Here is a 22,418-nt window from a genome sequence, read left to right as displayed (position 1 = left end):
TTCTGTCATTACAAATCAATATTTTCTGCAAGTATGCGAATACTTTTGAGACTGTTCTGGCACTTCCTGTTGAATAGCCAATGGCGATGCTCAGGTTAGCCAATCAGGAATCTAAGTTCACTAACCAATCACAGAGCCAGGAGTGTGTACCAACCAGTGTTGCCAATTTAGCGACTTTTGGCCGTCTTTGGCGACTGAAAAGTGTATCTAGCGACTGACAACAAATCTGGCAACTTTTTCGTGTGTCTGGCGACTTTTGTTTTCTCTTTGCGTTATCCTTCGGTTTGCCCAGGCTGACTGCAGCAGCAGCTCAAAGCGTGAAAAAAATCTTCTCGCAAAGATGGCAAACTCTGTTTCGTTATTGAAACATCAGAAAATCTCCCCTCTCATGCCTATTTCGTTAGTGAATTACATCGCAAATTTGCCCAAAGCGTTGCCCCATGATTATAAAAGGAATGACTGGCCTGTACAGTATCAACCCATTTTATTACAAGGAAGTAGATGTTCTATAGATCTAAGCTCAGACAATGCTCATTGGAAGGTGCAGCAACTTCGGGTGAAATTACAACGAGAGTCAACGAGACGAGAGCAATGACATGATGACAGCAGGGGCACACTTGCCAGCATCGTTCAACAATTGAACAAAGGAAGTAGATAGTTAATCAAACATACATGTTAGAAAAACCTATAGCATTCGTTTAGGCTATGTAGGCCTAGCTTCAATGTTGTCAATGCAAGTTGATGCAAGACTGTCAGCTGAGTAAAAAAAAAAAAAAATGTCCGAGTGGCATTTAAGCCTGTATTATGTAGCCTAAATACATCCAAAATATAGCCATTGCCGTAAGGGTACATTGCGTGTAGGCTAGCCTACCCTATGGTCACATAATCAGACTTCAAGCAGTGCAAAGCAGATGCAGCAGTGAATAGGTTGGAAATGACTGCTTTTCAGCCACCTGATGCTAGTGTAGTCTAGATGATAGGCTACAGAAAGTGTAGCCTATCAATAAATATACAAGTATATTAAATCAAATATATTTAAACTAGGCTCTTAAAGTTGCCTGTATGAGTAGGAGAAAAGCAAACAGGAGTAAAAGGGAATTAAAGGGCCATCACTTTTTTTGGGGGGGGGACGGGGGCTACGGGTACTACGTGCTGACGTAATTAATATGCAAATTAGTGTGTGATGTCATCTAGCGACATTTAGCGACTTTTGGAGCTGGCTTTAGCTACTTTTCATTCTAAATAGTTGGCAACACTGGTACCAACGTGGGTGGGTTGTGTTGGTGGCGTTTTGTGCTTGCGCTGTGCACGTAAACTCCATGATGGTCTAAACTCTAAAGAGAATCTGTGATGCTGTCATGATGACAAACTTCTCTCCATTGATCTGTTAACTTAGCTCACTCTCGCTTCTCAAGCGTACAATGACCATCCACATCATATTCTGTTGTTTTCCAGGCGAAATTATGTCCATTTTTCTCCCAATAGCTGGCCTCATGCAATGTGGACCTTGGTATAAACTAGCAAAATAACCTAGCTATCAAAACGTAAACGGCATAGGCTAGTGACCTAAGCTTAACACACTAAGGCTACGTTTATACGGTGACGATGAAAAGAGAAGACGCAGAAGTTTTTTTATTCGCGTTTAGACGAGCATTCTCAGGGGGAAATATGCATTTCAGACTGCTGGGTGGTGGTGTGATAGAACCCCGGTACATCACGCGCAGACATTCTAATTTGACAGTTTAGCCAGAGAGGTAATCAAGGATCTTTGGTTTAACCGTTTAGACGGAGACGCAACCCGGGTCGTCTTCAAAACTTTACGCTCTGGAAGGAGTCTTCAGATTTTTGCGTCTTCAAGCCCCGATTTGCGGGGTCGCTGTGTAAACGAAAGGCACTTATGATAAAATATTTTGTCGTCTTCCTTCGCAATCGTTGCGTCCTTCTCTGTCATGACAATCCGCAGCACAATTTAAGTTTTCCGGAGCAAATAGGCATATGGTATTAATATTCTCTCGCAACAGCTGGCCACTCGCGGCATAGACTAATACAGTGTTTTTCAACCTTTTTTGTGCCACGGCACACTTTTGACACTTAAAATGTCCCACGGCACACTAACATCCTGTGTGAAGAAAAAATAAACATACCATAGCCTAAAATTTCAAATAATACACAGATATGGCCTTATTATGGCTTCTATGCAAGACCTGCTCAATAAAACAAACACCCTCTGTTTCATTTGTAGGTGACTATATCTTATTTAATTGTTGTTATGAACTGGATATGTGATGATTCTGTGAATACTGGATATGGGGCCCCCGTTGTACAATGCCTGCATACCACAAATAGTGCAATCATACAATCAATGAGAGCATGTGGTTATAAATTCTTTGATGCAACAGTTGCAGTGAGTGACATTTGGGTAATTTTCTGCGGCACACCTGATGATCTCTCACGGCACACTAGTGTGCCCCGGCACAGTGGTTGAAAAACACTGGACCAATATATACTTGGGGTGCGCTACCTCCTGACTCTGTGATTGGTTAGTGAACTTAGATTCCTGATTGGCTAGCCAAACCTGAGCATCGCCATTGGCTATTCAACAGGAAGTGCCAGAACAGTCTCAAAAGTATCTGTATACTTGTAGAAAAAACTTCTGCAGCGGCAGAGATTCGTAATGGCAGAATAGCTTTGTAATTCAAAGACAAGCAACTGTGGAAGGTTTAGTACCTGTGGAATATATTTGTAAGTGAAGGACATATAAGTAATACTTAAAATCGTTCGTGTCATTTTTTTGTTAAATCACAAATTAGTTTTACAGTTACAAATCTTGATGCACACACACACAATACATATGAGACACTTCTCATCCATAAGGTGGTGCAAAAGTCTGTGCACTTGCAGAAAAGATTTGTATCTGTAGGACAACTTTTTGTGCATAGAATATTGATTTGTAATTGTAGAATATGTTTGTAATGGTAAAATATTTTTAACTGTAGGATGATTTGTAGCTGTAAAACTGATCCGTACCTGTAGAATAGATTTGTAAGTGTAGGGCATATTTGTAATTTTGACAATTACTTGTACAGATCATTTTTACAGTTACAAATCATTTCTACAGTTTCAAAACGTGATACACATGTACAAAACTTTAGAGTCTAATATTCTTCCATACCCCTGCAGCTTTGGAATATGTGCTAACTAGCAGAGGTCAGGGCACTGCATTAGTGCTATTATGTTCAGCTGGACATATCGCATGATACAGGCGACAAATCAGGCAACATTCAAAGGCCGATCTAGATATCTAATTACACAACGAGAACCTGGATTCAGAACGCAAACAAACATGTTTGGTAGCAAGCGAGCTAGCCATCAAGAATCCAAGCCAAACACACTCACAATAAAACGATCGAGCAAACACATTGTTCAAGAGACTATCAAACCACATTACAAAGATGAAGTTCACCCAAGAGTAGGCTACCCAGTAAACAAAATAAAGTCCCGGCAACGTCCCCTAAAGGTCCCCTGGCGAACGTCACCTCCTCGACATTGTGTTGGGTTCCCTTGACGTCCCGCGGACCTGTGTTCAGGAAGTCTAAAGGACATCCCCGAGACTTTGAGGGGACGTCCTTTAATGTTCACCGCGACGTTATGCGCGCAATGTTTATATTTCCGCGATGGAAAAAAAAAAACATGAAACGTGATTACACATTATTAGGCTACATCTTGTAGGCTTCATGAATGGACATACCGGTAGGGTAGGCTGCTAGGAGAGAGCTTGTCGTAACCTGAGATCGCATTTATGATTAAACTGACAATTACACAATCAGTTAGGCTTGATGCACCATCACGTCCTCCTTACGCATTATAGTGTTAGTGAGTAGACATGGACCTTTATACGGGGCTAGGATATGATACTTTCACATCTACGGTGTCTTTTTCTTAATAGACTAATACAGTTTTTTAATAGGCATATCCCGTAGCATATTGTTCAAAACATCATCAGAGTAGGCTTAGGCTAGCCTAAGCTAAATTGTTTCAAAATTCAAAACAAACTAATAATAACCCAAAATGCGTAAATGAATTGCAATGCATGCTGGGAAGCAAAACTCAACATGAAATAAAGTACATGAAATATAACTAGAATGCATTGAAGTTATATCCACTCTAAGGCGTTTTCTTGAACCTGTGATCAAACAGGGACAGCCTAAAAATAGCCTATGTAAGCCTATTTCCCTGGAACATTGCAGATAAAAAAATGTATTGTTTTCTCTAGGCTATGAATGCTCTTTGTAGCCAACGTTAAGCTGAAAGAAATAGATTCAACAAAGCCAAGTTCAAGTCTAATCCACTGTTTATGATTTAGGGCTATAGCATATACTATACCGGGCCAAGCTCTGTAGTGGTTGATCAACGAAAAATATTGTCTGCATGGCTTATTTGATGTTTTAACGCAGAAAAACACCCTTTGGTCAATTCTCGCCAGAATTACAACAGGCAAACACTATCTCCAAAGAGCTATATCTACTGACAAAGTAATGTTTCACGATTCTCGCGAGATTTGTCGGGGCGCCGCTCTTGGAAGTTGTATGGCTGGTTTTCTCGATAGGGACTCGCCACGTCTATGCTGGGTGAACGATTCGCCTACTACAAGTTCTTTTACCATCAAATTGGCTTCGTAAAGGTGAAAATCTTGCATAGTTTGCCTTTAACGGAATAGACGGACTGCGAATCGTTAATAATCGTTAATCACAGGGATTATTCATAATGATTATTTATTATTCATATTCATTATTACAGTAATGGTTTATTCATGTTAAAAAATATCTTCTCCTTAAAGTTACATTGAAATGTTACCATAAAGACATGCTTTAATATCATTCTTTCCAGAAAAGTTTTTTAAAATAAAAGTTTAGAAAACACACAAGCGCGTGCGTACACACACACACACACACACACACACACACACATACATAAACAAGCAAGACATGAATACTGGCCAAGTAAATGTCAAATGTTTCAGCACAGTTAACATCCTGTATAACTGCAGCTATGCACTGTTACTGAACTGCAGCAGGTTTCAGACCCAGCAATACACTCTGGACTGTCTAGGGGAAGATAAGGATAAAAGAAAAACCTTTTTCTTTGGCTTATTTTCAACATAAGTTCATTTTTGCAACTAAACAATAAAAAGAAACTGGTCTCTTTCCCAAAACAGAGGAATGTCCTTCCTGCAAAACCCTGTTGGGTTTACCAGATCTTGAGGTGCTCTAGAGGTGTCGGGGTTATAAGCTCTTGAGACATGTTTACAGTTTGGTTTGCCGTAAGACTGTGTCCGAGTCCTGTTCCAGCTTTTGGTCGATGGTGGAAACCTCCAGCGGGCTTCCAGGCGCCTCCATGCGCTGCTTCTGAACGCTGAAGTGGACCCCATAACAGAAGTAGATCAGGAGACCTGAAAACACAAGGGGAAAAACATGAGAAAAATCCAGCTGATACATTAGAGGTGCATAAATTGCCACTCTGACTTCACACACAAATTCACACTTAACCGTTCGTGAATTTGGAGCGTGGATGGAATTATCGTGTGTTTATTAAGAGCGTCACACACGGAGCGTCCAGAGCGTTTCAGATTGAATTTACAAAGGCACTCTAGGAAGCCCAATATCAGAGAGTCCCATTGTGATATCTACAGCAGCAATCACAAAAGTGTCCTCCCCATACAGACAATGTAGAGCCTAACACAGCTGGGATAATACGTGTCAGTCAGTGTGTGTGTGTGTGTCTCAGGCACAGATTAGTGTTTGTAATGTCAACACATGAGTAGTGTTAGAGTGATGTGTTAATGGTGTTGACACAGGAGTGTAGTGTTAGTAGTAGAGATGCACTGATTGATCGGCTGGTGATCGGAATTGGCCGATTTTCACGTGATTGGCTATGACCGCCGACTGGTTGGTCAGTCTGAGATATGCCGATTTTATGCCGGTCAAATGCACTCGCACTCCACACTTGAAACATCACCCAGCTGAGTTTGCAAAGTCTGAAGAAGCTAGCGAAGCGAAGCACTCAGGGCTGGATGTGCAATGAAAGAGCTAATACTGAGTTTTCCGATCTGCAGAAAGCAAACGCCGTGCATTTCCATATTGCGTGGAATTTACTAAGGTGTCACTTTATTATGTAAACAGCGCTCATTTCCCCCTCTACAACACAAATTGCGTGCCCACAGCTGAACCACAAGCGCAGCTGAATGGAGTTAACCGATTGCTACATTAAAAAGAATCAAAGTTTAGCGATCATATGTGATAATAAGATGTCAACAAGCAGCGACATACAGAGTAGGCCTAGTAGTTGGGCAGCCGTGGCCTACTGATTAGCGCTTCGGAGTTGTAACTGGAGGGTTGCCGGTTCGAACCCCGACCAGTAGGCACGGCTGAAGTGTCCTTGAGCAAGGCACCTAACCCCTCACTGCTCCCCGAGCGCCGCTGTTGTTGCAGGCAGCTCACTGCGCCAGGATTAGTGTGTGCTTCACCTCACTGTGTGTTCACTGTGTGCTGAGTGTGTTTCACTAATTCACGGATTGGTATAAATGAGACCAAATTTCCCTCACGGGATCAAAAGAGTATATATACTTATACTTATATACATACTTAAATATATATATATATAGTTCTACTCCACTTAAAACAAATACTTAAACTATTTTTTTGCACATAGACTAGGGCTATGACTTAATAGATCTAATAGGTCTAGCAGATTGGGAAGTGGATATTGTGAAAGTGAACATACAATATTAGAAAGGCAAACAAAAGCTAAAGTTGCTTTTGACATAGTAGCCTACAATGAAGAAAACCGATGCTCTGAATACTGAATCAGCTGTCTCTGAAAGTTTCTATAATTGACACATTTAACCAGAATTTGGATTACACCTGCCTTTAGTGTTTGTTGACACAGGAGTGTAGTGTTAGTAGTGTTAGAGTGTAGTGTTAGTAGTGTTGACACAGGAGTGTGGTGTTAGTAGTGTTAACACAGGAGTGTAGTGTTAGTAGTGTTAACACAGGAATGCAGTGTTAAGAGTGTTGACACAGGAATGTAGTGTTAAGAGTGTTGACACAGGAATGTAGTGTTAACACAGGAGTGTAATGTTAGTAGTGTTGACACAGGAGTGTAGTGTTGACACAGGAGTGTAGTGTTAGTAGTGTTGACACAGGAGTGTGGTGTTAGCAGTGTTGACACAGGAGTGTAGTGTTAGTAGTGTTAACACAGGAATGTAGTGTTAAGAGTGTTGACACAGGAATGTAGTGTTAACACAGGAGTGTAATGTTAGTAGTGTTGACACAGTGAAGTGTTAGTAGTGTTGACACAGGAGTGTAGTGTTGACACAGGAGTCGTCCTCACCAATTGCCATCCAGATGGAGTAGCGTATCCACGTCTGCCCGTCCAGCTGCACCATCAGGTAGATGTTGACAAACAAGCTCAGCACTGGGAGCAGAGGGACCAATGGCACCTACACAATCAACACAGGAAAATACAAACAGGTAAACAACAGAGGGACCAATGGCACCTACACAAACATAGCAGGAAAACATAAACGGGTAAACATCAGTGAGTTTCTAGGTGTGGAGCATCTGACTGAAAATAGGTATATTGTACGAGTCAACATTATCTACAATATTTTTCAGTCTAGGGACATGTTTAAGAGCTCAAACTGCCTCTAGCTCGATACAATACAAATTCAAACCAACATAAATATTACATCACCCTACATACAGACGGTTTGCTTTCAGGCTATAAACAGCTGACCGTGTTTTCACTACAAAACAGCATTATCATTTCAGCGATAATGGATATATACTCTACTGCCCTGAGCTAATAAACAATGTCGGCCCTCTGATGTGGCCTAGAGTATCATAGAGGCCTCAGATATAGTCGCTGGAGTTAGGGGGTTGAACTGTTTGTATCAACTCTCCAGGCTAATCATCCACAGAGCAGAGGCCCACAAAAGTAGGATCAAGACATCCAGGATAAGTGACTGAGCTCAATGAATCCAAAACAAGAGCGTCCAGGCTTATTTGGTTGCACAAAGACCAAGCCAGGATGAGCAGAAACGGACAAAGTCCTTTTAGGCAAGTCCCTCCACTCGGCGGCCATATCGCAACACTTTTTAGGCACTCATTGGGCATCCTATTCGGCAGAAATGTGCGTGTGCAAGGCTTCACGACACCAATCTTGCTCCAGCGGCGAGTTCACAACACATGATTGGCACAATGTCTTCACAACACACCATATGATTGGCTCAATGTATTCACATCACACCACATGATTGGCTCAATGTATTCACATTGTTGACGTTTTGCAGAGGAAGGGGTGGGATATGTGTAGGCAACGGCCATATTGGCGTTACAAACTAGCCCCATGCATTTCTATGGAGGATTTTTTGAGTGCTCTGTCTCCTCATTAGAAAGTCTCTGAAATGGATTCATCAAGCCAGGTAAAACCGATCCTGGATAAGGGCGCGCTCACAGCTCCCTCAAATACACCCAGCCACCGATCACAGATCCACTGATTCACCGTGGCAAGTAGAGTGGCTTCATTGCTTCTTCTACGGTGTAAAGTAGGGAGCCATAGCCTTAACAGCAACACCTCTGTTTAGGAGAATATTGCAACTAGTGTCGCGACCACCACACGCGAGTATGGTTACAGCGCTCCCGTGACGTCACATTGCCGCACGACAGGTGAATGGCGAGTATGTAAAAGACATAATTAAAAAGAAAGTGATAAAGCAAAGCAATTGTACTGTAGTTATATGTGATACTGTGTAGTGGGCAGTGGAATAACTGTTGGTTTCCGTTTGTGGGACAGCTGACTGAGATAAGGGATGAGATTAAATAGATCCTGGAATTTAGCCTGGTCTGGAGCAGGCTAGCTCCACAGAATAAATCTCCATGGTAACTTATTCCATAACATATCCTACTGCCCCCTATCCCGCTTTTGTGCAACCGGATCACGGATAAATTGAGCCAGGATAACCAAGATATCCCGGCTTAATCCCTTATCCTAGTTTTGTGCAACGGGCCCCAGGAGGGGTTTCCAAGTACGGGGTTTAGTGACAAACCTTGGTAAGTTAACTCAGAGTAAACGATAAACCTCCTAATAGAAGAGATGTATGGCTTCATTCTCCTAACAACACAATGCCATAGGGCTCTTGTTGTAGGAGGTTTACCACTTACTCTGAGTTAACTTACCCAGGGTTGTCACTAAACCACGTACTTGGAATACCCCCAAGAGTGTCATAGGAGTGTGTGTTTATCATGAAGGCTGTCATGCCGCAGTTCTGGGGCTACCTCCAAACTGCAGAGTGTATGTGTGTGTGTGTGTGTGTGTGTGTTTACCATGAAGGCTGCCTTGGCGCAGTTCTGGGGCTATCTCCAGACTGCAGTGAGTGTGACTATGTGTTTATTTACAATTAATGCTTCTCTGGTGAGCTGTACGGCTGCTTCCAGACTGCAGTGTGTGTGTGTGTGTGTATTTACTATTAGTGCCACCTTGGCACAGTTCTAGCTGCCTCCAGACTGCAGGATGTGTGTGTGTGTGTTTACCATGAATGCTGCCTTGCTGCAGCTCTGCGGCTGCCTCCACACTGCTGCCAGGGAGAGCAGCATGAGCAGCCCCGTCACCACCACCAGCAGGATCATCCACCACTCGCCTATCAAGTCCAAGCCCCTGCTTAGAATCACACTCAGCACCACCGTCAGCACGACTGCAGGGAAGGACACACACACACACACGCATACATAAACACACACACACATGCACACAGACACACACACATGCACAATATGTAATACAGATATGATATTGTCATCTTTACGTGTTACGGTACAGTGCAACTAGGATACCTTTTTGGAAATGGGGTTGTCCTAATATGATATGATGTAATCAACACATGGTGATATACAGGGGCGGACCTGCCATTAGGCATGGTCAGGCAATTGCCTGGGGCCTCGGCCACCAGGGGGCCTCGTCATCCCCGTATCGTATTTCGTTTTTTTGTTGTTGTTTTGTTTTGTTTTTTAAATAAATGATCTCCGCATCCAAACAATATATTCTAATCCATAATAAAGATTTTTTTTAAAAATTGCCTCATGATTGCTCATAAAGTCATCATAAAATCAAATGACTGCAGGTCCGCTTTCTGTCACCATACCCAGCCGGCACACGACCGACCTTCAACGTTGAAATATAGGGGAAATAATGTCAGTTGTTGCGTCAATGTTGAAACAATGTTTAATGCTAAATGGTTGTAAAAAGGTATGTAGACAAACATTGAAACAACGTTGGTTGTAAAAAGATCAAGAAAATCAATGTTGAATTATAGGTGAAATAATGTCAGTTGATGTGTCAATGTTGAAACACTGTTGTATTGTAAAATGTTGACAAATGGTTGTAAAATAAGAAATCAAGGAAATAAGCACCAATGTTGAAATGGCGGATGTTGAAATAATGTTGCGATATCAACGTTGATTCACCCGTTATAACGTTTTTTTTAAAACGTTTATAACGGTTATTAACCGTTGAATCAATGTTGAAATGCCAGCAGGGTAGCAGCAACTAGCTAGTCTGAACGAGGTCTTGGTGAGGTGTGGAGTTGAGCGATTGACAGCAGCCATGAAATGTTTCCAGAGTGGAAGTGATAAAAGAAAAAGGGAGGAGGAAGAATTTAGAAAGAAATTGCCTAAATTAACCAACTTCTTCCAGTCGAAGAATTCTTCCACGGAAGAAAGTAATTTGGATAGTGATGCAACAACATCTGCTAAGCTGGGTGGTGTAACTAATGCTAGCTGCAACAGCAGCGATGCACCACCACCGGCAACTCAAACTTGCACTACATATTCTTCTACTGATGATGATGATGATTATGATGTTGATCTAAGTGAAACAGTCGTGAGGGACAAGATCACTGTCACTGCCGAAGTCCGCACTGGTGCTGGTGGTGCTGCTACGGACACCATTTCAGTAGCAGAAGCTTTGGGTGCAAACGAAACCAGTAACGTGAGTAGCCCTAACACAATACCTAGCACTAGCCTACAATTATCAGTGACGACCCTGGGTTATGGCCAGACACCGTAAGAGATGCAGAGCGAGTTAAAATCGTTAAAAAAAAGCCCAGTGCTCCGAGGGGCCTCGGGATCCTTTGCCTTGGGCCTCAAAGTGTCCAGGTCTGCCCCTGGTGATATACACACACAAACACATAGAAGAACACACACACACACAAACACAAAGAAGAACATACACAAACAAACACATAGAAGAACACAAACACATAGAAGAACACACACACACCAATACATAGAACACACACAAACACATAGAAGAACACACACACAAACACAGAAGAACAAACACATAGAAGAACACACACACAAACACAGAAGAACACACACAAACACATAGAAGAACACACACACTTACTCATAAAGATGGTGAGCAGGGACACAAATTGTGAGGTCTTCGGGTTGGGTGCTGATGGGGGCTTCTTGATGCTCCAGGAGGGAGTCTGCTTCTCATTCACCTCATCACAAGCACCAGGCTGGTATCTGCACAGTCACAACACACACACACTCATTATTATACTTCATATATGGCTGGTATCTGCACAGTCACAACACACACACACACACACACATTATTATACTTTACATATGTCTACTATCTGCACAGTCTCAACAGTCATCACACACACACACACATTGGTATCTGTACAATATTAACACACACAGTCATTATACTTTATGTATGGCTGGCATGTGCAGTCATAACACAGTTATTATTATACTTTCTGAAGTAGGAGTATTATATGATTCCAGATAAGGATCATGCTAATGTCACTCTTATGAGGCCCACAGACGGACCCCGACCCAGACCTCAGGATGAGGATGCAGACAGCCACCAGTGTGTAGGCAAAGAGAGTTCCAATGGACATCATGTCCACCAGGGCCTTCAGGTCAAACAGCAGGGCCATGATAGCTGCAAGTCAGGAAAGACGTTATATTAATGCAGATCACTGACAGGAGACACGTTAATGCAGATTAAAGGGGCCTGAAGGACAGACAGACTGAGAGACAGGCACGCAAAAGGGCCGAGAGACAGACAGTGAATGGAATGGGGCACAGATAGACTGAAAAAACAAGACAGCTGAATGTGCCAAGAGACAGACAGGCCGAGAGACAGACAGGTGAATGGGCCAAGAGACAGACAGACTGAAAGACAGACAGCCCAAGAGACAGACAGGTGAATGGGCTGAGAGAGAGTCAGGTTCTCACCAGCGACGGTTCCGGAGGAGATTGTGGCGATGACGGGACTCTGACGGGCGCTCATGTTGCTCAGGGGTTTAAAGAGGAGCCCGTCTCGAGCCATGGCAAACAGAACCCGGGGCATAGGGAACATAGAACCCAGGAGACTGCAGAACACACACATAGATGCACAGGTACAGAGACATACACACACAGGTGCACTGGCGCCTTAATGCAGGGGCTTACCTGGGCTTCAGCCCAGGGGCCTCGACCAATGAGGGGCCTCCTAATAATAATAATAATGATAATCAATAATAATAAACGGCGGTCCGATTGGGCGTCATTAGCCTACTCTGAGCTAGCCTAAATAATTGAGCACATCATACTGCTCTTACATCCATGCAGAGGCCCCCTTTGTCTTCTCCAATTCTAAAGTGTAACAAAATGTAACAAAACGTAATAAATCCCAACGGGTGTAGAGGAGCTAGAGGAGAGGCTGAAACTGACTGACAAACTTATCATACAAACTCTGGAGATAACTTGGGTAGGATTGAAGCAACGATAAACGAATGACGTGGATTCCTGTAACTGTCCATGAAAACAGAAGGCATAGCAGGTAAATATCGTAGCAAATACCCTGGAAATGAAACGGCTTTTAAAACATGTAGGTATTTCACTTGTCTCATTGGAGTGAACATGGGCTGTGGCGCAAAGAAATTAATTAGTGATCTGCATCTCCGTTCACCAACAGCTAAGTTTGTGCTAACCCATTCGCACAATAGTCTATGTTGTGTTTTCTCCCTTGTTAACGTGAGATATGTCTCCATGTAGTGTAGTGATAATGCATAAGGTAGCCATGTTCACATCACATGAGCCAGCTTGTTATAGGCTAAAAGTATTTCTGTCCCTCCCAAACTGCGTTAAACTGGTGTGTTAAGTAGACAGAATTAAAAAAAAAACTCCTGGGGAACCCCCCGACACGACAAACACGCACTTTTGAAAAGCTTTTAAACGTCCATATGTGTAGCCTACCCATCTTTCAACTTAGCCTACAACATGTGTTGTAAAAGTTCAACGCTTGTTTTCGTGCAGTAGGCTAGCCTTTTTGATAAGCGATGTCATGGGCTGACGTGATTCGAGGGCATTCTGTTCCTGTTTATGTAAAGGTTTTAGGCTACATAGGCTGAATAATAGGCTACACTGCATATTATTAACCAAAAGCTCACGCTATGTGTCGGGTCAGATCGCGGGCCAGGTATCATTTAATCATAATTAATATTTGCGGTTGGGGGGGCTTAAAAAACATATAGCCCAGGGGCTCGGGTGGTATTAAGGCGCCCCTGCACAGGTGCACAGGTACAGACACACACACATGCAGGTGCACAGGTACAGACACACACACACACACACACACGTAGGTGCACAGGTACAGGTACAGAAACACACACACATGTGCGAAGGTACAGACATACACACACGTAGGTGCACAGGTACACAAACATTTAAGTGGAGTCAGCCTGAGAAAGAGTGATAGAATGCTGACTAATTGATTCTATAGGATCGCTGACTTAGTGGCTGTGGGATGTACTTACATCAACACAATAAATAACTAAGGCAGTTCAGTTCAGGAGTAGAGATCAGTCTTGGGTTCACATCCTCATTAATGACTGAAGAGGTAACACTCATGAGGCTAATAAGTAGCTTGATAGTGAGGAAACTTTGATCAGGCTCGAGGCTGTTTGTCTTATGAAGAGTAATGGCCTCAATATGACAGTAATACTTGTAATGCCAACTGTGTCCACAGGGAAAGGCTAAAAGCTTTAGGTTTGTCATCTCCTCTCCCTCCTGTGTCTGAATGAAGTGATTGGTGTTTGAGTTGGGAGACGCCACCCACTTACTGTGTGAGCAAAGTGATTGGTGTATGATCCGGGAGACCGCACCCACCTTGTGGAGAGGGCACAGAGGGATCCGACAGCCACGACATACTTGGCGGGGCCCCAGCCCACATATTCAAATGCCACGGGCAGCGGGCTCTGGAGACTCAGCATGAAGTATGGCATCATGAGCGTCAGTGCAGCTGACACGCCAAAGTACGCCAGGAAGCAGATAAGCAGAGACGCCACGATGCCTATTGGGATGGATTTCTGCGGGTTCTTGACTTCCTCTCCTGTGAGAGACAGACAGACGAGGTCAACTAGAGGTAGACGACTCACTAGCACAGTTAGGAGGAGGGTCATCTCATGGTATTAAAGTTTCAGATAGATTGTGTATGGTTATTAAGCAAGCTTTAGTTATACTTTAGACTTTGCACTTTGCCCTGCATTTAATTGGAGCCCACAAAGTTACCCTGAAAATGAGAGATATGGAGGGTTGGGGCAAGGACAGATGTGTAGATAGATAGGACCTGTGGTGGCGATGCAGTCGAAGCCAACAAAGGCATAGAAGCAGGTGGCCGCCCCGGCGATCGTTCCCTCGATGCCGAAAGGGAAGAAGCCGCCCGAGCCATAGCTGAGGTTAGGCACAACCTCTCCAGTGATGTTGCTGTGGGGGGAGGGGGAGGTTGTTATTTGAACTGTTTCACAAGACCCCAATAAAGGCTGTCTCGCTGTAACATCCCAAAACCCCCAACATGTGGGTGAACCAGTACCTCTGTCTGTCTGCCTGTCTATCTATCTATCTAGATGAGGTGTCTCTCGGTCAGGGTTGGGGTTAGACACCTACTCTGAATTGGTATTGTTGAGAATGAACTCCGGGGTGAGTTGCCAGTTGCTCAAATCTCCCTTGATGAAGCCAGAAATGACGACGAAGATCAAGACCAGGACGTTGATAGCAGTGAAGATCTTGTTAACTGTGGCGGACTCCTTAGCTCCGAACGCCAGGATGCCTGGAGGAACGAGGCAGCACAGTGTCAGGGTGACCCGAGGGCATCACACACACACAGTCCCCTCCCACACTTACCCATGTAACACAGTTAGTACGACTCAGCACAAACACAATCATACTTAAAGACTAAACCCTGTAAAAGATTGTAAAAGAAAATAGTTTTATTGTTATTGTAATCTCAGCATCACTGAAAATGAGGACTGCACTCAATGCACTTCCGAGATTAAATAAAGGTTGAATGAATGAATAAATTATTGAAAAGATAAAACGATCAGTAAAAGCCACTGTAGGCCTATTCTGGTTGTGTAAATAAACCAACCAGCTTTCACTGAAATGCCAGTTGGTTAACACCCTTTAGGAGTGCCCTGTGAGTCTGTCCCTGCCGTGTGTTCAGGTTAACACCCTTTGATCAGGAGTGCCCTGTGAGTCTGCCCCCATCAGAAGTCCCCCACCCACCGGCCAGCAGCATGATGAGACCCGCTGCAAAGAAGTCTGGGTAGGGGGCCAGACCCGACAGGTTCATGGGCAAGTTCTCCCTCAGCGCCGTGGCGATCTGGTTCCCGATGAGTTCATCGAATGTTCCGCTCCATGCCCTGGCCACACTGGATGTGCCTGAAGATGGTGACACAGCAGATTGTAAAACAATATGTGTGGGCAACCGTGGCCTACTGGTTAGCGCTTCGGACTTGTAACCGGAGGGTTGCTGGTTCGAATCCCGACCAGTAGGCACGGCTGAGGTGCCCTTGAGCAAGGCACCTCACTGCTCCCCGAGCGCCGCTGTAGCAGGCAGCTCACTGTGCCGGGATTAATGTGTGCTTCACTTCACTGTGTGCTGAGTGTGTTTCACTAATTCACAAATTGGGATAAATGCAGAGACCAAATTTCCCTCAGGATCAAAAGAGTATATATACTTATACTACATAAAACAACATACGACGACACAGCAGATCGTAAAACAACATGCTGCTTCAGCTGGACGCAATGCATGCAGAGGATCGTGAAAGGAAGTCAGTTTTACAGGCTGAAGACCACTTTGGACTGGGGAAGGACTTTTTCACTCACCCACACACACACACACTAAATTTACAAAAAATTGTATTTATTTATTACAGCAGCAAATTCGACATACTTACAAAGGTCTAAGCCTTGGCACGTGGCTCTGGCTGTGTTCGAAACAGAAAAAAATCCTGCCTTCTAAGATAGTATTCGGTGACAGCGAGGCATCGAGAAATTTCCGAATCAATATTTCTATGAAATGCTGCCTTTTAAGATAACTTTGTTTAGCCGAATTTTGAAGGCAGCGTAGATGTATCCTTCATGCTGCCTTTAAGGTCCAAAATTCTATTTAATTGTGGGCGGTGGTAGTGTAGTGGTTAAGGAGTGGTTAAGGAAATGGGCTAGTATCCTGGAAAGTCAAGGGTTCAGTTACCAGCTTCCACCGTTGTGCCCCTGAGCAAGGCAGTTAACCCCAAGTTGCTCCGGGGACAATGTAATCTCTTGTAATATAGCTGACATTATGTAAATCACTTTGGATAACAGTTCCTTGCTAAATTAATTAATACAAATGTAACTGTGAGCAGCTGCTGGGAATTGGCAACAGCCAAAAGATGTAGTCTAATGTTATGTTATTCTGCTTTCTGGTATCCTGGCAACAGCATTCTGTGTTGCTATCTTGGTAGGCCGTCCGAAACAAAGTTTGTAGCTGGTACCTTGATGCCTGCAAAGGCAAGTGACTCGTTAGACAGCTGAGGGCAGTGAGGCAGCAGACAGCTGCCATCCGTTTCGGACAGACCCTCTGTCTTCACCATACAAACACAGATACATTCTCTCCCATTCACATACACAAACACACACGCACACATATGCAAATACTGGATTTCTGTCGAATTTCAAACAGACATACACAGGCACACACACACTCAGCCTCTCCCCCACTGAAACACACAGACATACACACTTTCCTTACTGTTCGAACAAACACACACACACACAGACACACTTACCAATGATGTATGACAGCAGTAGGTTCCATCCAGTCACAAACGCCCACACTTCCCCAACGGTGACGTAGCTGTAGAGATAAGCCGAGCCTGTCTTGGGGACACGCGCCCCAAACTCAGCGTAGCATAGCCCGGCAAACACGGAAGCCACTGCGGCGATGAAGAAGGAAATGATGATGCTGGGTCCGGACACGGTTCGTGCCACCTCCCCCGACAGCACGTAGACCCCCGCGCCCAGTGTGCTGCCCACGCCCAGTGCCACCAGGTCAAGGGTCGTCAGGTTACGCCGAAAATTAGACTCCTCGCCATCGGGTTCCAAAGGCTTCCGCCGGGTCAGGCTCTTCAGGAAGGACAGGACGCTCTCACAGGGCATGGTTCTAAAGGATAGGAAGCCACTCATCAACATTTAAATGTTCTCACATGGCATGGTACTGCAGAACAAAATCCCACATATCAATATATAAATGTTCTCACATGCTGTGGTTCTAAAGGACAGGAATCGTACATCAGCATAACTGCTATGCTATACTACAGTACATACACACACAGACACACAAACACACTTCGCCTTTCCCTTTACACTAGTGTCTGAGTGATGTGATAGGGCAGAGGTGAACATACATCTTATCCTACAATGACCACTCAGCATCAGTCATTTAGCATCAGTTTCATGTGATTGTTTGTCATCTTTGTCATTCAGCTTTCAGTGTGATTAGCTCTCATATCTCATATCAGCCCTACCCTATGGTGTGCTAACTTGCCAGCGTGTATGAAAGGGAAAAGGAGAACTCCAAAGAGAAGAAAAAACTGTGTAGGTGACGTCAAGTCTCAGGCACAAGCTTTGTTTTTAGTGAACTCTGTGATTGGTTAATGAGTGACAAGTGCATTTCAGTGGGCATGGCCATAATAGCTTACGCAAAGTTTGATAAATGAATGAATAAATAATTAAATAAATAATAAGTCTACCATTACTCAACAGGTAAATTAGCCTACTGCAAAGATTGATATGCTGTATACATAAATAAGTCTACCATTACCCAACCTAAGTTGGGAGCTGTAATAGCCTACTGCAAAGATCGATATATAAATACCTAATGAAGTCTACCATTACCCAACGGGTAAGTTAACCCTTAAAGGTGTAGGTTTTTGAACATTCTAAGTTCCGCAACAATTGAAGGTTCTAAAATTCTATGTTGAATTCAATGAACCCAGATATTCTTTAGAATGTTCATTTCTCAACATTCCCGTCACACGGTGTGACGGGAATGTTGAGAAATGAACATTCTAAAGAATATCTGGGTTCATTGAATTCAACATAGAATTTTAGAACCTTCAAATTGTTGCGAAACTTAGAGCTCCTCCAGAGGCAGTGAATACGGACCCTGCCCTCTCATGTCTCCTCCTCACTCCACCTGACTCTCTGTGACTCTCTCTCATTTCAGGACATTCTGTCATTATAAATATGGGTATGGGTCCAGGGAACAGCTACCGTTGATCTCCTGAGCCACCTATGTCCATTCACCCACATCACACACTCACACTCACACACTCACTCACACACAAACACACCCACAGCCGGTGTCTATAAAACGCTTAAAGAACATGACTGCACTGCTCTTTATCTTATCCCTCTTTATGATCCTAACCTTGAAGGATTATAAAAGAAACTCCTCCCATATCCCAGTCATCGCCATCTGATCAGGGAAACAAATATTATTCCTTCTTAACAATATCTCAGTCTTAAAATAATATCTCATGACAATAAACTCATCACATTCCACAACAAATACCACAGTGGTTGATGACTCTGGTGGTTACTTCTAATACCAGCTGGCACATCACTTGAACCAAACAAAATAAAATCAACACCTAACCCAACTAAACCATCAACTAAACCATCACTTAACCCAACTAAAACATCACCTAACCCAACTCAACCATCACCTAACCCAAACACAACCAAACCATCACCTAACCCAACTCAACCATCACCTAACCCAACTAAACCATCACCTAACCCAAACACAACTGAACCGAACTAAACCATACTGACCACACATCACCTGGCAACAGCACTCTGAGGTAGAGGACAACGTGATGTTCCTACTGAAGACAGTGCTGTTATTATAGGTACTGGAGACACTGACACAGTATGAATGATTAGGTTATTACAGGTAATGGAGGCATTGAGATATGAGTCTAAAAATGAGGATATTCAAGGTAATGGAGATATGATTGGAATGATTAGAAGGCTATGGTGGCTGCCAGGTGAACCTATGATAGCGGGACAGTCTATTACTGAGCATTAGTCATTAGCCCCACGTGTACAAAGCTCACCTCCCACTAACACACTGAGTACAAAAATACCGTCCCCCCCCCGTCCCCATCAACAAACAGAGCACAACACTACTCCCCCCATCAACATAGCACAACACTACACTACTCCCCCCATCAACACACAGAGTACAACACTACTCCCCCCCCATCAACACATAGAGTGCAACACTCACTGCCCCTCCCCCCCATCAACACAGTAAAATGCTAACCCCCACCAACACACACGCATGAAGCTTATGAGTACAGCGCTACCCCCCCCATTAACACACGCGTATTCTGAATACAATGCTCACCCCTAATTAACAAACGGAAATCAGTCTTAGTGTATTAGCGTGTTATCACTCACTAAACTGTACAAAGTATATCTCATGCATTATTTAAAATCAACCTCAAATATTCACAATTAACAAGAGACATTCTGCGCTGACTGAGATATTGATTCATAATATGAATATCTGTGAGTGAGAAGTTCACATACTTGTTCCATCTCTGACAACACAGTATATCGCACACATCTCAGTGTATATCTCATTCCCTGTAAGAACAGTATGGGTGTCTGTCTGCACGTAAGGGTGTGAATATAAATGAATACAAAACAATTATCACAAGTATAACGTCTATTTGATGAAACATTATTTGATAACATGTCAAATTACAAATTACATTCAAGTTACAAATAAATAAATTTATGATTGCAGTTACTTCAGACAAATAAAACTGTATGCTAAACTTTCAATCTAACCTGCTGAAGAATGAAAGCTTTTTTATGTATCTTCTGTTACAGCTTTGTTACAGATACATGTAAACATGAATAACAAATAAGACTATTAGTGAGTGAAGCGAACCAACTTGATAATCTAACAGCCAGAAGAACGGACTTCAAAGTAAGTTTGGAATGCAGTTTGGACATGATTACAATAACTAATTTAACTGTGTGATAATTAATCATTTATCATTGATAATGAATGCCTATTGGAGGGGTTATTTATTAAATTTGTGTTATTTTACCTGCAGTAGAGTTGGTCTTAGAGGATCCTGGGGAATGTCAGAGATGTCCTCGTCTGTGTGCTGTGAAATCTGCAGCGTGTGTGAATTTTTGTATGTGTGTGTGCCTCTATCCGCTATATGCATGTGTGTGTGTGACAGAGAGAATGTGAGTGTGTGGGTGGTTGAAGTTGTTTTCATGTTTCAAGAAAAAAACTCCCCTACACACACACACACCTGACACAGTTCATACTCTGTAGCTGCACGTGTGTGTATGTGTGGGTGTGTTTGTGACTGAGCACGGGTGTGTGTTTGAGTGAGCATGGGTGTTTGTGTGAGTGAGCTTGTGTGTGTGTGTGTGTTGTGTGTGTGTGTACGCTTCTACTGTACAAACTCCACACATAATTGATGCTGACTAATGCACCAATGGGCCAAACTGCAGGATAAGAACTTCCTGCACGGACTCATCTTAGTGCACGCACACACACCCACCCAACCCAGCCGTGCAATAAAGTAGGACTCAGTCCAGTAGAGTAGGACTCAATCCAGTAGAGTAGAATAGAGGTTCAGACCTGGAGTAGACTAGGAGAGTTCTAGGAGATACTTTGGAGTATTCAGACGTAGGCTGTGTGTGTGTGTGTGTGTGTGTGTGCTTGCGTGTGTGAGCTGATGGTCACACGGCAGCTAATGGTAGTGTGTGTGTGTGTGTGTTTGGTAGCAGGTTGTGCTTCAGAGCAGTGGACACACTTTCTATGCCACTGAGGCAAAAAAACTGAACCTTGGAAAGAGTTATTTCAACTGGACAAGTTGGCATGATGTAGCCTAGCAACAACATTTCATTAAAAAATATATATATAGTTAGTAGCACGTGGTTGGCTGTTGGGTTAAAAAAAAAAAAAGTAATCAGTAAGTGCATGAATAGCATCAAATGAAACTACTAGATTCTAATGTGTTCTCTAAGGGTCTTTATGCTCTGGTAAGGTAGAGTATAGGGGTTCTCTAGATAAAACTATTCTAATGTGTGTTCTGAAAAGGTCTTTTTTCTCTGGTAGGGTAGAGTAGGGGTTCTCTAGATGGAACTAGTATGTTCTAATGTGTGTTCTGAAAGGGTCTTTTCGCTCTGGAGAGGCCCTCCGTGTTTTCACATGGTCAGTACACATACTCACACGTGGACCATCAGTCAGGGCACCCACACTCACACACACGCACCATCATGTGAAATTCAGAGAGTGTGTGTGAGATAGTGGCAGGAGACGAGGAAAAACAGAGATGGAGAATGACACACACCCACGCACACACCGACAAAACACATCAACCTTTATGTATTAGGAGATACAGGCTGAGACCATGGAGGTATAAGTAGTAAGTATAGTATAAGTATAAGTATATATACTCTTTTGATCCCGTAAGGGAAATTTGGTCTCTGCATTTATCCCAATAGCACTTCGGACCTGTAACCGGAGGGTTGCCGGTTCGAGCCCCGACCAGTAGGCACGGCTAAAGACCGATAAAGGGAAATGCAGAGACCAAATTTCCCTCACGGGATTAAAAGAGTATATATACAGTATATAAAAATCTCTCTGTACAATTAGCTGTTATCCGGTTTTGAAATGTCTACACAGCCTCCAACTCTGGGCTGAAATTCTAATGTTGTAGCACCTCAAAATAATGAATTTGCTTTTCATATCAAAGAATCAGAAGTTGGTCATATGCACAGAACAACTGTGCCTTGGACTACATGACATATGGTTCTCAATAGTGGGGAATAGAGACATGACAGGGCGCGATGAACAGGATAGACGGGAAATGTAATGTGGAACCAAAATGCAAAAATTATATTTTAACGTTACCATTTCGCTGGGTTGATGAGGTCAGGTGGGGCTTGAAAATACCACACCTCTGAAGAGGGGAATGACGGAAAAGGTTTGAG

At 43.3% G+C, this 22,418-nt stretch overlaps 1 protein-coding gene across 1 annotated transcript; it reads right to left on the bottom strand.

Annotated features, from left to right (window-relative positions):
• Window positions 1–4,755: 4,755 nt before the first annotated feature.
• On the bottom strand, window positions 4,756–20,646 carry zgc:175280 (cationic amino acid transporter 2 family protein). The gene is made up of 12 exons (XM_048238013.1): window positions 20,513–20,646; window positions 17,171–17,544; window positions 15,624–15,779; window positions 15,006–15,168; window positions 14,689–14,825; window positions 14,229–14,451; window positions 12,315–12,451; window positions 11,916–12,018; window positions 11,464–11,588; window positions 9,591–9,751; window positions 7,390–7,498; window positions 4,756–5,449 (listed from the first exon to the last, which is right to left on the bottom strand). The coding sequence occupies exons 2-12, from the start codon at window positions 17,538–17,540 to the stop codon at window positions 5,304–5,306; spliced, it is 1,830 nt and encodes a 609-aa protein (XP_048093970.1). The 5' UTR covers window positions 17,541–17,544; window positions 20,513–20,646; the 3' UTR covers window positions 4,756–5,303.
• Between the last annotated feature and the right edge of the window lie 1,772 nt (window positions 20,647–22,418).

This window comes from Alosa alosa, chromosome 2, assembly GCF_017589495.1.
Source record: "Alosa alosa isolate M-15738 ecotype Scorff River chromosome 2, AALO_Geno_1.1, whole genome shotgun sequence".
Lineage (NCBI taxonomy): Eukaryota > Metazoa > Chordata > Actinopteri > Clupeiformes > Clupeidae > Alosa > Alosa alosa.
Note: the sequence above shows the minus strand (reverse complement) of the source record. Positions and strands in the feature narration are given on the sequence as shown.

Coding starts and splice junctions, on each gene's coding strand:
- zgc:175280 (XM_048238013.1), bottom strand. CDS start 17,540: ATGCCCTGTGAGAGCGTCCTGTCCTTCCTGAAGAGCCTGACCCGGCGG. Junction 15,169..15,623: donor TCTCATCATGCTGCTGGCCG/GTGGGTGGGGGA, acceptor TCGTTCCTCCAG/GCATCCTGGCGTTCGGAGCT. Junction 14,452..14,688: donor CGACTGCATCGCCACCACAG/GTCCTATCTATC, acceptor TGTCTCTCACAG/GAGAGGAAGTCAAGAACCCG.